This window comes from Apteryx mantelli, chromosome 1 (genome assembly GCF_036417845.1).
Source record: "Apteryx mantelli isolate bAptMan1 chromosome 1, bAptMan1.hap1, whole genome shotgun sequence".
Taxonomy (NCBI): Eukaryota; Metazoa; Chordata; class Aves; order Apterygiformes; family Apterygidae; genus Apteryx; species Apteryx mantelli.
Window position 1 is genome coordinate 101,061,921 of NC_089978.1, and position 15,795 is coordinate 101,077,715.

At 38.1% G+C, this 15,795-nt stretch overlaps 1 protein-coding gene across 1 annotated transcript in view; it reads left to right on the forward strand.

The window, feature by feature from the left end:
• Positions 1-15,795, forward strand: part of DSCAM (DS cell adhesion molecule) — a 405,855-nt gene that overhangs the window by 280,016 nt on the left and 110,044 nt on the right. The window contains exon 10 of the mRNA XM_013955244.2: positions 14,539-14,735. Within this exon, the coding sequence (XP_013810698.2) occupies positions 14,539-14,735 (197 nt within the window). The remainder of the gene's footprint in view (positions 1-14,538; positions 14,736-15,795) is intronic.

Here is a 15,795-nt window from a genome sequence, read left to right on the forward strand (position 1 = left end):
AAAATGCATATGAATGAACCAATATGGCTGGAGCAAGCCCAAAATAGCTGACAAGCAAATCTTTTGGAAAATTTAAAGTTGAAAGGCTAGTCTCTGAAGGAACATTTTAGTTTATATTTTTGTAGTCTATTGTTTTAGGCGATCCCAAAAGAGAAAGATAAAACTACCTCAGAGACTGCTCTTGAATTATGCCTTTCCTTACCAGTATTAATGGCATGGGAATTTTTGACAGATGACCTGTTTTTATAACACTTCCTTCCTGAGAGGGTTGGATAAGATTGAGATAATGATTCAGATTCCTCTGTCTTTTTACCTGAATTGAAGTACCAAATCTTCTGATGTTTCCTACAGAACTAATTATTCAGGTTTACAGTCTTACAGTTACCAGCTAGCTCAGCCCTGATACATTCAATAAATTACCAGTGACCCTTTTTTCACCCCTTTACCTCAAAATCCCATTCTCTGCGAAGGACGCTCCCTAATTAGAAAACACAACAGGAGCCTGCTTAGACAGGAGGGTAGACTTGGGAAAAAAAAAAACAAAAAACTATGTGACATTGTAGGTATTTTTTCTGGCAAAATCCAAGGCAAGAAACATGAGCTCTGGATAGAAAGATGCAAGAGACTAGTGAGGTTTAAGAGAGACTGGCAGAGCTGACAATAGCAACTGAAAGAGTTACCAGAGCTGCCAGCAACTTTGCAAGCTTTTGGAAAGAAAATCAAAGGATTATTATTTGTTAGCGGCAGTATTAAAAATGTATTTAACTGACACAGGGCTGAGAAGGCTTCTACTTTCTTCTGTGCTGCAGATATGACTGCATTTTTTTTCCACAGTTCACTAGAGTTCAGCATCCTAATGAGCTGTTCTTTATAAGACTAGTTCTGGACTCTCTGTCTCTTGGTTGATGCCACTCATACAGAATAACTGAGTCAAATACACAGTATAAATACATTTCAGGCACTAAGCAGCTTCAAGAAGTCTCCAAGTTCTCCCTGGAAAAACTTTGTTAAATCTGAGTTTGAATCTTTTCTTTGCTAGTTGTGTAACTACTTCAAAAGACAGCAAACATATGTCTCTCTCCATATGGCCTGTAGAAATACTTCACTGTCTAGATAATCAGGGCATCTATTTAGGCAGACTTCAGTTGCACTCATGAATGTTCAGCAATTTTGCAGAGCAACAGAAACACCTAGATATAAAGGAGCATAGCGATATTTGTCAAAGATGGTGGGAAGTCACTTTCTAGGAAACTGGAATTTTGTCAGAGAAAATGGAATAAAATTAAATTATCCTATGTGGCATTCACCAGGCTTAGACAAAAGACCAGTCTGCTTCTTAATGCTTCTCATTTCATTTACTATTCTCTAACCAAGTGTATTGGCAAAAGTAAGGCAGGCGTTGGAGAAGTAGCATCATTCACTGACTGCATAGCCCTGAGCACTGTGTACCCCCTGTACTAAAGGACATTATATCTTGTGGGAAAGTAATGTTTGTGTAATTAAAGACTATATCATGAAACATAATCAGAACAGTGTTGGAGACACTGAGTTAAAGATACTTTTGAAGTTTCAGTTTTTCCGTTTATTGAAATCTTGGGTGCTTGAGTTTGCCATTTTAAAAAGTCTTTCAAAATCCATTTAAAATGAATTCAGAGAGAATTTTTTCTTATTCTCTATATATACTTTAAAAATTAGATATTATTAAAATCTGCCATCAGTAGTCTGAATACTTAAACTTTAAAAGAGGCTTCCATCATTCAAGTTGCAGGATTAACTACTAACAGAAGATGGAGTAAACTGTTATTCCAGCCAACTGCTAGATCTGGAGACTTAGAGAAGGCCGCCTGGTTGGATACTCCCCCTCTTCTTTTCCCAGGTCGAGGGAGGTGATTCTCCCCCTCTACTCAGCCCTGCTGAGGCCCCATCTGGAGTACTGCGTGCAGTTCTGGTCTCCCCAGTACAAGAGGGATGTGGCACTACTGGAGCAAGTCCAGCGAAGGGCTACAAAGATGATTAGGGGACTGGAGCATCTCTCTTATGAGGAAAGGCTGAGAGAGCTGGGCCTGTTTAGCCTAGAGAAGAGAAGGCTGAGAGGAGATCTTATCAGTGTGTACGAGTATCTGAAGGGAGGGTGTCGAGAGGATGGGACCAGACTCTTTTCAGTGGTGCCGAGCGACAGGACGCAAGGCAACGGGCACAAACTGAAACACAGGCAGTTCCATCTGAACATGAGGAAAAACTTCTTCACTGTGAGGGTGACAGAGCACTGGAACAGGTTGCCCAGAGAGGTGGTGGAGTCTCCTTCTCTGGAGATATTCAAAAGCCACATGGATGCAATCCTGTGCAATGTGCTCTAGGTGACCCTGCTTGAGCAGGGGGGTTGGACTAGATGATCTCCAGAGGTCCCTTCCAACCTCAGCCATTCTGTGATTCTGTGATTCTATGAAATTAGTGAAAACTCGACTCCATTGTAAAAAAGAGAAATTTTGCCACTGACTCAATAATACCATGACATTGTGCATTATATTTCACTTGGCAAAACTAATTTTTCAGTCCCTCATAGGTAGAAAGAAAGAGTCAAGAATGTGCTCCTAGATGACTACCAGGAAAAACATTTCCCTTAAAATGATTTTAGTTTTATGAGTTCGAGCTATTGTAGTAATGTTATGTTTAGCTAAGAAAAGTTTCATTTTTGAGAATTTTCATGAATTTTCAAAGTTTTAAAGTTTTTTTTTCAAAAATTGCATTTGAAGATTTTTGTAAGCATATTGGCCTGATTTTTGGACAGCTTCAAAACTATAATACACATTTTTTGTCTTCTGTTGCATTCACAGTTTTACAGTTGTCTCTAGCTAGGAGGCAGAGTTACCTTGTTTGGTGAAAGCTATGTTCCTTTTTAGCTCCTGAAGTAGGTGAAGCTGCAGTACAGAGTTTTAAACCAAATTGGTACCATTTCACTGCTTATATCATCGTCTTTGTAAGATAAATAGCTTTTATTTGGTAATCAATATTGCTTAATAGAAGGTTTCTACAATTGAAAAAGATAGGCTTATCTAAGTGGTTAAGCCATTGGCCATGTGTCTGAGTAGTCATGTCATGCAAGGAACGGAATAGCCTTTGGAGCTGATAATGGAAAGCAGTGTCTTTTCCTCCTAGACGGTATTTGGGATCTGTCTGGATTTATGGTGAATGAAGAACCACTAGTGTCTAACAAGTGTTGGGTGCTCTCAATCCAGTTTTGTAGCACAGACAGATTAGCCTGAAGGGAAGCTTGCACAGCAGCTGATAGATGTTGCATTTGTTTATGAATAAAATAAACAAGATTTCTGCATCATAGGGGAATAATAATTACAGCTTGTTAAAAATTATGATTTCATATCTTTGTATAGTTTCAAATGTGTATGTGGACAGAAAAATAAAATGATAGATATTTGAACAGAAAAAAAAAAAAAAGAAGTGCTCAAAAATATTTGAAAAGTTCAATCCATTCCCTCCCCACCAGCAGATTTCACAAATAAAGTAAGATCTGGGAACCCAGCTCTGAAGGACCAGACTCAGTCACGGCTGACTAGAAATCCTCCCAGACATCTCAGGAAGATGTTAGTAAAGGTTGAACCAGTAGTCGTGGAGGTTGGAGGGTGATCCCATCTGTGGCGTGAAACCACAGCTAGATTTGGGGTCCTCAGCTGCATAGCAAGGAGCTTGGAAGTCCTCAGAGCCCTCATTTAAGCCTGGGTTTCCAGTTTTCAGGTTACCTCTTGTGAAGCCAAGAAAACTCGGGGCATCCTACCTTCATAGGTGGGAACATGAAAGCCCTGATCACTCCTCTCCAAGCCTGAGTCACCTCCCAGTCTACAGGGCAGCATTGTCCGATTTTCAGGGACCTAGAAATAGTGGTTGAAGCCATCACTTCTAATGCAGAGAAATTAAATCCAAAGCCTTGCTCAGCCATTCTTACATCCTGGTGTCCTTATGCCCAAGTTATAAGCTATAGTGGGATGAGTATTGCTTAGCCTCTGTTATTGAAAGCATTTCATTTTGCAGATATAAGAAAATATTAATTAAAATAATTGAAAATAATGAACTAATAGATTTATTCTGTCTTCTTTCAATCTTTTGATGCTGACCTTATCCAAATTTGTATAAATAGTTAAATATCTGTCATGCTAGAAAAGCAGAGAACAGGGAAGGAGTAGCTGAAGCGTTTAGGTCAAAGTTGTATCCCAAAATGGGCGGTGATCTTAACAACATTACCTACTCTGAGTGTTTGTGGTCTATTTTTCTCATATTTCTATTTTTCTCGTATTTTTTCTCAGCAATTGAATGCTGAGCCTAATACACCTTTTTCAGTAATTCTTTTTGTCAGAGCTAGCACATTCCAATAAGAAGTTTTGGGTTGAATAAATCAGCTGTTCTCTGACAAATAAATGAAAGTCTAAACCCCCAAAGTAATGGTGCTGAAAAGCTTCCTACTAACTTACAAGAAACCCTGAAATGCACTATAGAAAGAGCAAGACCACCCCAATAAAACCTGGACATAAGACCTCCCTCTATAAGTGACTAGTAACATTGTTATACAGTGCATAAACCCACACTATTCCATTGTAATTGATTATTTATTTCATAAAGTAATATAATTAAAAAAGACAACAAATTTGCACTTTAAAACTTTTGGCTTTTCTAAAGCAAAACTCTTTGTAGGAAGATAATTTAATAATATAGTTAGCAAAGTTGGATCTAAGTACAGATTTTGTTGATGTATTTTATGGCTGTAATTAAAACAGAAATGTTTGACAACTTTGGTAAAAAAAATCAAACTACAATATTTTCATATTGTCCCTGTATAGCAGCTTCATTTATGCTATCCAGTGCCTGTTGTATACAATGTTAAACCATGCTCAGAGGCATGACTTTTCTCTTACTTTACCGGTAGCTACATTATCACTGCCATTCTGGCCTCTTTTCTTTGATGTTTGTTCTTTATGTGCAAGGGGGAGTGGGAGTTCCTATTCACTGAAACAGAATTTTAAAGGAAAAAAATAAACCAAGCCTCTTGAAGTCTTTATAAGGTTTGTGCTGTGGGAAGGTACTGGGGAGGAAAGTGACCTCCAGCCCCTTGCCATGTGCATTGTTCATGAGATGGATGGCTATAATTTACTCCTGCCTGAAACACTAGTATTTATGATGCCTTTCCTTGGCCAAGGGGTAAACTCGGTCTCCAGAGAAATAAAAACATTTTTTTTAAGAGTGTATTGAAAAGCAAATCCACAGGATAGCTGAAGGTCAAGGAAAGGAGGTGATGAGGGTTGTTTTGTCTTCTTTTCCAGATAATCAAAATACGTCTTCTGATTATTTGACTCCCTGAAAAATAAGTCATTTTTGTCTCTCACTCGCTCACTGACACACACACACACACACACACACACACACACACACACACACACATGCAAGCACACACAGACAGCCCTTGACCCAAATTATATAGAAGGAGGCTTGGCAGATCAGGAACAGCAGTGTAAAATGTGGATTTATACTCCTTTGTAGCTGTTCTCTGGTTCATGGCTGGATGAACATACTGGCCCCTCTGAATGAGTCAGAACAGCCATAAACCTGGTTCAAATTGGATCCACTCCCTCTGGCCTCAGGCATTTGGATACTGGAGCCAAGGGTCAAAACCATGCAGGTATACTACTTGAGAGTGCAAGTGGCCAGCTGTTCCCTTGTCATGAAGCGTTATTAATTGTTTAGTGTAATAGCCCCCAAATACTCAGTGCATTGAAGGCCTAGTCTTTAGACCTGATAAAACACTGCACAGATAGAATGATAGATATGATAGAAATGAACTTACAAAGCACAAAAAACCTCCCAGATAGGACCCTAATTTTATAGTTAGTCAAAATTAGTGAGAATTTTCCTTCCTGATCTTCTGCTTTCAGAGCTGCTGCTTATTTATGGGTACATGTAACTCAGAATTATTATACTGAACACCATTACTCTACAAATATTGTGTTTATCTAAGCTCTCTTTGTTTGTGCTTGCTAATAATTTAATGTGTGATTTTCCCTCCTTCCATCAGACATGTATTCAAAAGAATGTTGTTAAGCACATAAATTACTTATCAGCTTTTTCTAGAGCGAGTAGTCTCTAAGACAGTTCTCCACTCTTCTAGAAATCTTCTCTTTTTACCCACCAACTTCAGGGACATTTCTCCTTGTATAAAACTGATGGCATGCTGAGCAGCCAAAGTAGAAAATAGGGCTCATCATAGGAGAAAATAAAATGTGGAGTAGATTAGGATTCAAGTTTGTTGTTCATCAATAAAAAATGGAGCTAATACTCAACAGGTGGTCAGACCATCTCCAGATGGTCTGTGGGACAAGGAACAAATATTAGGATTTTGACTGGAGAAACCAGATTGATGTCCATTAAAATAAATGTATTCAGAGTTTTTTATTAGGTTCTTATTCTTGTAAGTTGAGTCTCCTTTCCTGTCTTTTCTAAAATAGTAACATATATTTACACCCCAAATCTCCTCAGTTTAGAGAATGTGGAATTTAAGATTAGACCCTTAATATTGGATTAATCTAACATTAAGTCAGACTTCTACAGGTTAGCTGCGACAGTCTAAGCTGTTCACCCTTTGCTCCATTTATAATCAATAAGCATTATTCATCACATTCAAGCCAAGATAAATGGCCCCCTGAAAGTTCTAGTTTCTCTCCAAGGACAACTACAGTAGAAGTCCTAGTCTGACTAGCTGAAGTCTTAGATGACTAATTTTTAGCCATCTGAAGTTAGGTGGAGATGAATGCTGCTGTCTGGTTCCGTCTTCTCACGTGAAAGCTTTTTTGTGTATATACAGTACCATAGCACTTTTAAGCTAGTATTAATATGCAGAAAACATATTTATGATTTGTGTAAATGTATTTATATAGCGAATACCTGCATAAATATGTATAGATAGTTATATCTTGCTGAGTCTAATATATTTGAGTTCTGGTCCCATCATCAGAGTATCAGATGCTATTGGTCTATCTGCATATATCTAGACAATAAAACTATAATTCACACTGAAAAGGCTAGACTAGACTAGTTCTACCACAGCTCTACTTCTTTTACATCAGCAGATCGTATTTCATGGCTTTTTAGCTCAGAACTGTGCTGTTATAAACCCAAGTCACCCTGCTTAAAAGTATACTTACTTGCATGAATGAGCAACGAATGAAAACTGTTAATCTCCCAGCATGCACAGCTCACCAATACTCATTTTTGTTGTAGCCAGGGTTTCTTAGTGTGTTTCTGCTTCATTTAAACCTGTCAATACCTCAATTAGGGCTTGCTTCTCTTCCCCTGGGAGGGACATTTACCCATGTCATTTCACAGCCTCCAAAATCTAAAAGATCCATGAGAATTGCAGGGTCATAAAGTGTATCCTGATTAAAGGTTGTGTTTTTCAATGAATTTCTACCACTTAAAAAAAAAAAAAGAGTAAATAATCTGGGTATTTTTAATCAAAGGGCACAAATAGAAAATGTAAAGAATAACAACCTGTAAGAAAATGAGCACTCTTCCATATGATTCCATAATCTCTGATTTTCACTGATTTGTGTTCAGTAAGTCACAAAAAATTAGATCACTATACTTTACAATTATGATAGTAGTAATCCTCTCATTTTGCATTAAAACTTGATGCTGTCTTGATGGCAGACTGAATTCAATTTAAGATCAAAGCACAGGAGGAGATATCTAAAATTATGTATTGCTAGTTTAAACTTTTACAGCAGTCCTTTTTTCCAGCCTGACTTTTATACAGTGTAAAGAAAGATAGTAATTGATTTGGAATAGAAAGTGGCCCAAGAAATTTATACTTTATGGGTATACATTTCTAATACTAGTTTTTAGGCGTCTATACCTTTCAGCATTGTGATAATAACAGTAATACTGTCCATTAATTTCTTGTGGAAGATGATCTTTATCTAAATCTTAATAAATCACAATAATATAGATGCTAATGTATTTATAATTTTTTATAGATCTTTGATCACTTATTTTTCCTTTTGACAATTAGCCAAACTCTGATGATATTGATTTTCCAGTGCCTCATGTGGGTTACCATAGTTTGTCACAAATTTCCACAGGTTGTTACTATAACTGACTGCAGGGAACAAAGCTGTCAGCTTATCATTTTCCATTTTCTTTCTCTTGGTTATTAGGAAGTTCAGTTAGACAAAATGGGAATTGAAGCTGCACAGCAATGCAAAAGAAAGTCACATTCATTTCAGAACCATGTCAAAGTCAAAAGGAAGACCAAGAAATATAAGCAACTGCTGGTCTCACGTGTATCATTTGAAGACAGCAGTTTGCACTGTACAAACATAAACCTAAAGCAAGAAAAGAGTGCAGGAAGAGGGAAAGAATTGCCTTTGCGAATTGAGAGAAAAAACCTTTTTTTATTTTATTAATGTGTCTTTTGGTTAAAATTCGTAGTTGTCATGCAAAATAAATCAACTTCTTTTCCTATAATGTGACCTGAAACCACTTCTGAGTGAATAAGATATGAACCCTAAATGTTCACAGCCTTTACCCTGACATATTCAATCAGATCATGAGGCATTGGTGAAGCTGCCAAGTATTCAAGACATTGTCATTCTTATTAAAGCTTAGCATCAAACAAGGCCTGTTCTAGCTTGGAAACACATGTTTGAATAATACTTCTAATCAAAGTGACTTCATTTATATCAGTGGAATAAGTAGCTGAGATGGTATTTTAGAAAGTACAGAATACTTATTCGTTCCCAGTCAATGATTTTTTTTAAAGATTTTTTTTTTCAAAGATTTTCATGTATGGATGTCCTAATACTGCAGCTTTTACATATCATTAACTCTCGAGTTTTGATATGGGATTTATAAGGTGAACTTAAATAGCTGGGACACTGACTGATCCTGCTTGTGTTTACTTTTTCTCTATTATTTATATGCCATAATTCTCATGGATGTCACTCTTCATTAAATATAATTATAAAAATGGAGTTTCTGCTGGGTACAATCTTTTTTCCACTGCAGTACTGTTTTTAATACTATTCTTTCAGAAAACTGTCTTGCTAATAGAACTGCTAATGAAGCTCTTACCTATTCTACAGAAATCTGTTAATGTAGCAGTTTTTAATGCAAGCTTACAAAAAGTTAGTAGCTCCCATTTTAGGGCAGGGTGGGGGTAGAAGGTTGTTTGATTTGTTTTGCTTTGTTTTAAAAATATTTTCAGCAATAGATTAATCAGTAGATTGCCTGAATTTAGTTCATATACCCTGGAGACTCATGAAACTAAAGCAGAGTAAATAATTTAGCCTGATGTGTTAATTCATCAAGTTTTTGCTTCTCTTCTCAAAATTCTCAGGTTTATAGGTTTGAAATTATTTGGAACCTTGGTAGTAATTAATTTCAAATTAATTTCAAAGTGTTTGCTTTTTGAACTTGAAATTCATACCACATTGATTAGTTACATAAGTCACCCAGTATTGTTTCTAGTTGACAGTTGCATTGCTTACATAACAAATTCATTATTAATTCCAAGCAATTTAGTAAAATGTGCATTCAAAATTCACTTTCATAAAATATTTAAATAGTTGAGATTGGTTTTTAAACTATTTATCCTGAAAGAATGTTCCTATGAGAAGGTTCACAATAAATGAATATGAGTGGGTTGCAAACATGAAGTTCATTTTCAAAATTAGTGAATATTGATAGAAAATATTTTTCATTATTTGCTTTGCTAGTTTTCATTATTCCATTAAGGATAACAGAAGTTAAAGAAAAACAGGAGGAAATAAGTTAATTATATATCTATTATTTCTGTGAGAAGAACTTGTGTTTCTAAAAATGGGATACTTAATGTGCTAGCTTGCAGCCTTTGAGACATGCAGTAGTCTTTGTTTTCTAGTCTGGGGCATCTCTTGAGCAGTTGATAATATGAACACATGAGGACTAAGAGCAATATTTTCACTTGCTAGACAGGTTACAGTCTTGCCAAGAAAGACAGTCTTGCTGTCTTTCTAGTGAGGAAGTCTATGATGCCTAGCTTGGGTATTAGATGCCTACAAGGTGAATTCCACCTACAGTGACAGGCATTTCCCGCTCTGCAGAGCTGGGGCTATGTCTGCTGCACAGTGGGTACAGGCAGCCCCAAACTGGTCAGTTCAAGCTTGTTCCAGTCAAGGAGCCAAGTCACGCTAGAACAACACTCTGCTAGGGCAGAGATCTTCAGACCAAGGGAGGTGAAGACATGGAGACTTGAAGGGGCATGCCTGGAGATGCACCACTGACACATGCCAGAATATTTCTGTTATCGAGCACACTCTCAAATCCTCACGGTAATTAGTTATCTCCATGTCATTAAATCATTGGGTTTGTTTCTGTGCTGCATCTTTTCCACTATCTTTCCCAAGAGCAATTTAAATCAGTTTTAATGTTTGGATACGATCAACAAGTAAACTTTTAATACAGCTTGAAACACATTGTACAGCATTGTGTGGCACCTCCTCGTCAACAGTGTTATTGGCTGGGTAGTGTCTATTCCTTTCTTCTCACCAGAGCCAGGTTGCTAGGAAAATGTCATTTGGTGACTACAGACAGTAGTAGTTCTTAACCGTATTGAGAACTTCAGTTACTCCTAGAATCATTTAAGGATCTACATGGATATTTAGTGTTTACTGTAATTACAAGTTCAAAAATGTAGAAACCTTTGTTTTTTTGCCGTCTGTAGTTTCAATCTATGAGCCAAAAGAGAGAAAATTATTGATTCCGTCCCCCTTGCTCCCTACATAATCTCAAACAGGAAGGAAGGAAGGAAGGAAGAAAAAGAGAGAGAGAAAGATTTGCAAATGTCCTTCAAACTACTTTCAGAGATTTTCATAGGTGAATTGCCATTTGCTAGTAATTTATGATGCTATTTACTAGTAATTTATGAAGAGTTATTCTAAAATAATTCTAAAGTTTCTCTTAGTTTGCTCAAGCTTCATCTATCTTATTAAAGCTTCCCTAGTCTGGATAATGAGACTAGATTCATCAAGGTAATTAAGGTATTTTCATTTTTGTTTGCACTCAGTTCCTGATGAAATATTCAGCAGTAGCAGAGAAAAGAAAACCAGGTTAACTAATTTTTACTGAATCTCAGGAAAGGTCCAGGTTCAGCTTTCCGTAAGAGTTAAATGAAAGATTATTTTGTCTGAATCAGTTCCATGATTCTTAAGAGTAACCTCCACTACTGAATTTTGCACTTTGGTTTTTAAGGGTGAAGTTGTCAATAAAATTGTATAAAGCAATGAAGTTACTCCCTACAGGGTTGACATGAAGAAAGGGGAAAATAATGGGTTGACCTGGGAAAAGGAGTAAACAAATCAGCTTTCCAAATGGAAGCCCAACTTTAAACAGAGAAATCTCCTAGGTTAATGCTGCTGGCAGCACTACTCATTCCTTGAAAATGGAAATTGCCATAATCTGTAAACTGTAGCTACCATTTTGGCCAATATGCTGCCTTTAACATTGGCAAGCACTACATGACATGCTTCACAGAAAGATGTGGTGAACTCTACAGGAAAGAGATGTGGATTAATTTGTTCCTTGAACATGCACAGCAACATGCTCATCCCTTAAAAAATTCACCTGTATAAATATATTTTAATATATGTGTGTATATATAATGCATATTTGAAGGGATATAAGATGATACATACACTTATGACATCTGAGTGATCTTGATATACTTCTAAATGCCTTTGCTTGAATCTTGTTAAATTTTAGTCTTGAGGACATCCTAAGAGAACATCTTATATATATGTGATATATATTCAGTATATATACAGTTTTCCAGGGTTTTTTTTGTCAGTAAAGAGCCAGCATATTTAACTCATCTATTTGCATCAGTAATTTGATTAAAGATAGAGGATGAAGAAATACAGTCCCCAAAATATCCTTGGGAATGTGTCTTTGTTACCAGAAATCTTATGACATAAAGGAAGATAAAAAAGAAGAGCTTATGGTTTAGGATAATTGCAGATAAATTGTGAAGAGTAAAGAATCAGCTCGGGAGGAAGGGGAAATATTTAGCTATGAAGCATTGCTATGGCAATAGGGAATCAGTGTGGAAGATTATGTGAGAGGAAAGGAAGGATAAGCAGGGATAAAGCTATATCTGCAGAATAAAGTACAATTTTATACTGCTCTTATTAAGAAAGTTTGTTGGAAAATTTGAGCTTTGTAAGCTAGCACCTGCCTTTAGAAAGGAAGCAAGATGCTCATGGTATTTGGTTTGGCACTGTTACCCATCAGGGGACTCTTGGTAGATATTTGTTAGGACAGTTAAAACTGGGAAGGAGTCTCTGAGACAGACTCCTTGAGATCTGTGGGATTTAAATTAAAATCCAAACTTCCTGTTGTATGTGGATGCCCACTATGTGCTGATACGCAGCGAAGCAGGAGGAGGGTAGACATCTCAGCCGCTAGGCTCACGTGCTCTGACTGCTGAGCCCTCCAGCCTGGAGGCATGTGCACCCAGAGCAGTCGAGCACCTCGTAGGGAAGCACGTGCTATCTTTCAGCTCTTGGGTGGACTAAACACATGCTCTCTCTGTCGCTGGAGGGTGAAAGGAAATTTGAAATAAATAGGAAATACTGATGGGAAAGAGGACTGCAGTTGAAGAGACAATTAGGTGACTTGGGAGGTTGGAAGGATTTCAGGTATCAGTACCTGGAAAGACTCCAGAGAAAGCTGAAGCAATTTTCATTTTCTAGAAGTTAGAATCTGACTCATCCTAATTTTCTATTCCTGTTATTCATCATTTCTTCTCTTTGAATACTTCCCTTTGACAAAACTAATTGTTATCTAATATCCAAATAGTTAAACAAGACGTACATTGTCACTAATGCATATCAGTGCTTAAAGAGCTTCATGTCTCACACAAAACCTTTCTAAGAATTCTTTCTGTAGTTAGATCCCATTCGTAGTTCTACTCCACAGCTCCCCAACCCTGTTAATTTTCAAATCAGTTTGTTATGGTTCAGGAATCCTTTGAACAGGAAGGGCTGCATCCTGACATATTGTCATATCCAAGCATCAATAGCTCTGATATGTGAAAAGGTCATGCCACCAAACATTAACATTTCAAAATAGCAATTATAGTAATTAATTTAAATAAGGATTTTTTTGCTGTCCGATAGCAATAGATGAAATCTCTGCAGGAGAGAAGACTGAGAAGGCCTCAAACCAGGTTCTGTGCCAGTGTCATCTTTTTAAAATTGAGGCCCAGAGAAGTTCAAATGGAATGAGTAAGTTGTTCTGATAAGAAGAGGCAAGTGCTCGTGCATAAAAATGAGGAGAATGGGACGACTGCAGGAGGCAGCCCTGGAGTGTAAAAGCTTAGCAAAGGAACTCTTTATTGCCACCTCATATGCTTTGAAAAGAGTGGACTGATTCAGCTCAGAAGAGAGCAGTTCTGTAGGCTATCCAGGGCTTTCCAGCTTTTCCCAAGCAGGGAAGTGGTCATATCCGAGAGACAGACTTACACACTTTGATTCTTCCCATTAAGCATTCATTGGTGGACAAATCATACAGCAAAGGAAAAGACTGATTACTGAGGACACCAAAAATGCCATGTTTCTATTTTTTTTGCAGTAAAACACTGAGGAATTTTTATTTCTCTTTTCAGAAAATTTTCATGCTAAAATGTGAAAATACTTGGCTTCTCAGACGATTCTTGTTAGCAAGAGAGGGTTTTTTTCAACTTTTAATTTTTTTTAATCCTGAATAGTTAATAAAGAGGTTGACAATTACAGTCAAAGTGTTCTGTACCTACTTACTGAATATTTTAAACACAAATCAAACTATGTTTATTGTCAGTTTAATTGTACATTCAGTTCAGTACAGTTTAATTGCATGCTGGGCACATACATGAACTGTAAACTTTTTGGTGGAGAGGCTTTCTTTTAATTTTGTACAGCTCCTGTTTTAATGGGGCCTTCATTTTGATAGGCCTTTAGTACCATACACAATGGTAGAGCATATATCTGTCAGCAAATAAAACAGGTAAAAGCACTTTGTTAGCTTTGTGCATGTGTCTGATGAATATGTGATCTGATGACTAGCTCATCAGAAGGAATAAAAAATGTCTATCAGTTCCTTACTGGTCCCATAGCTGAATGTTTATTGCTTACAGTACCTTTATGTGTCTGTGTGTATTTTATTTATGTTAAAAGTTGTGCTGTGTGCAGCAAAGCAAATGGAGCCAGGCTTCCGGTGGTTTTGCATCTTCTGCCTCTATAACCACGCTGCCTGATTCCGGCTCCTTGCTGCTAAGCTCCCCTTGAGGCCCATCCTCACTCTTAGGAAGATTCTCTGAGATAAAAATGAAAATATATTTATTTCCCACATTTTTAGCTATCTGGTCAAATAAGGGCAGACTGAATTAGTTCCAGATCTGAAGACTGACCCTCCGTCAGAGTAGTCATCTCACTGAAGAATGGTCTTTGTTGTTTTGTCTGTTTCTAGTCCCAGCTATGATAACTTCCTATCCAAACACCACCTTGGCAACACAGGGTCAAAAAAAGGAGATGAGCTGCACAGCCCATGGAGAGAAACCCATCATAGTCCGCTGGGAAAAAGAGGACCGCATCATTAACCCTGAAATGTCCCGTTATCTTGTTTCCACCAAGGAAGTGGGAGACGAAGTAATTTCTACTCTGCAGGTAAGAAGACAGAGTGACCCACAACTCAGCTACATGTGTGAGCGTGGCGTGGTTTGGTTTTGGTAAGGGTTTCCAACCACCTCTGCCTATGTTTCCTAATCCCAGCATCAATATGTGCAGCCTGGGCCAAGGCAAGGCTTTGACAAAGCAGCACTTACCTACCAGAGCAGTCTTCGGAGGTGGCAGGAGGCTTGAGCCCCACAACTGCTGCACAGCCCCAGAGAGCTGGGCTGGCTGCTTTTGCCACCAAGAGGAGGTAGAGGAAACCTCTGCCTCTCCCTCCCACAAAAAGCACTTGCCTCTCCATTTTCGCATGCCCCTGAGGCAGCAAGTGAGCCGTCCTCTCATGTCCTCCACTTTCATTTTGTCTCGAGCCTGCCTCTCATCCCCTCCACTGTTTGGTTTTGTCTCAGGCTCGTGCCTTGGCCTGTCATTGCTGGGGCAGCACGGCTCAGTTTTGAGTATGCCGCTGATAAGGGTTGAGTGAATATCTAACCCGTAGGTGTGCTATGAGTCAGGCTTAACTGTATCAAAGTCAGTAAGCAATTTTGATGGAAAAATGCTGCATTTTAAAGTACTTTTCCTCCCTCCCTTTCACTGGTGCTTGTGAGCCATACACGGACCATTTTACAAAGTCAGATTAGTCACCAAATTCAAAGTGAGGTATAAAGGACACATGTAGACACATAAATAGTATATCTACAGCAGCCAGTAGTATTTGAAACACCATATATTGTAGCAGAAGTCACTTAGCCAGCTGGCAGGTAGTCATAGCCTGCATCTTCACTTTTGCTTCTGTGACAGGCAGCGCTCTGGTGGTGTGACAGCCATGCATCTTGATTAGCCTGGCAAATCAGTATGTGGGGTTCAGTTGACTCCTAAGTGGCTGGCCTGGATTAGATTGAGGTGCTACATGAGTGACATTGTTGTTTTGGGCACTTCAATACCCCCCAGACACCATGGAAGCCCAGGAAGCTCATGCTGTTCTGGTTTCACCTAAAATGGGTGGCGCTATGATGTTGCCCTCACTATATGAGGATGCAGCTTTTCCACTCAAATC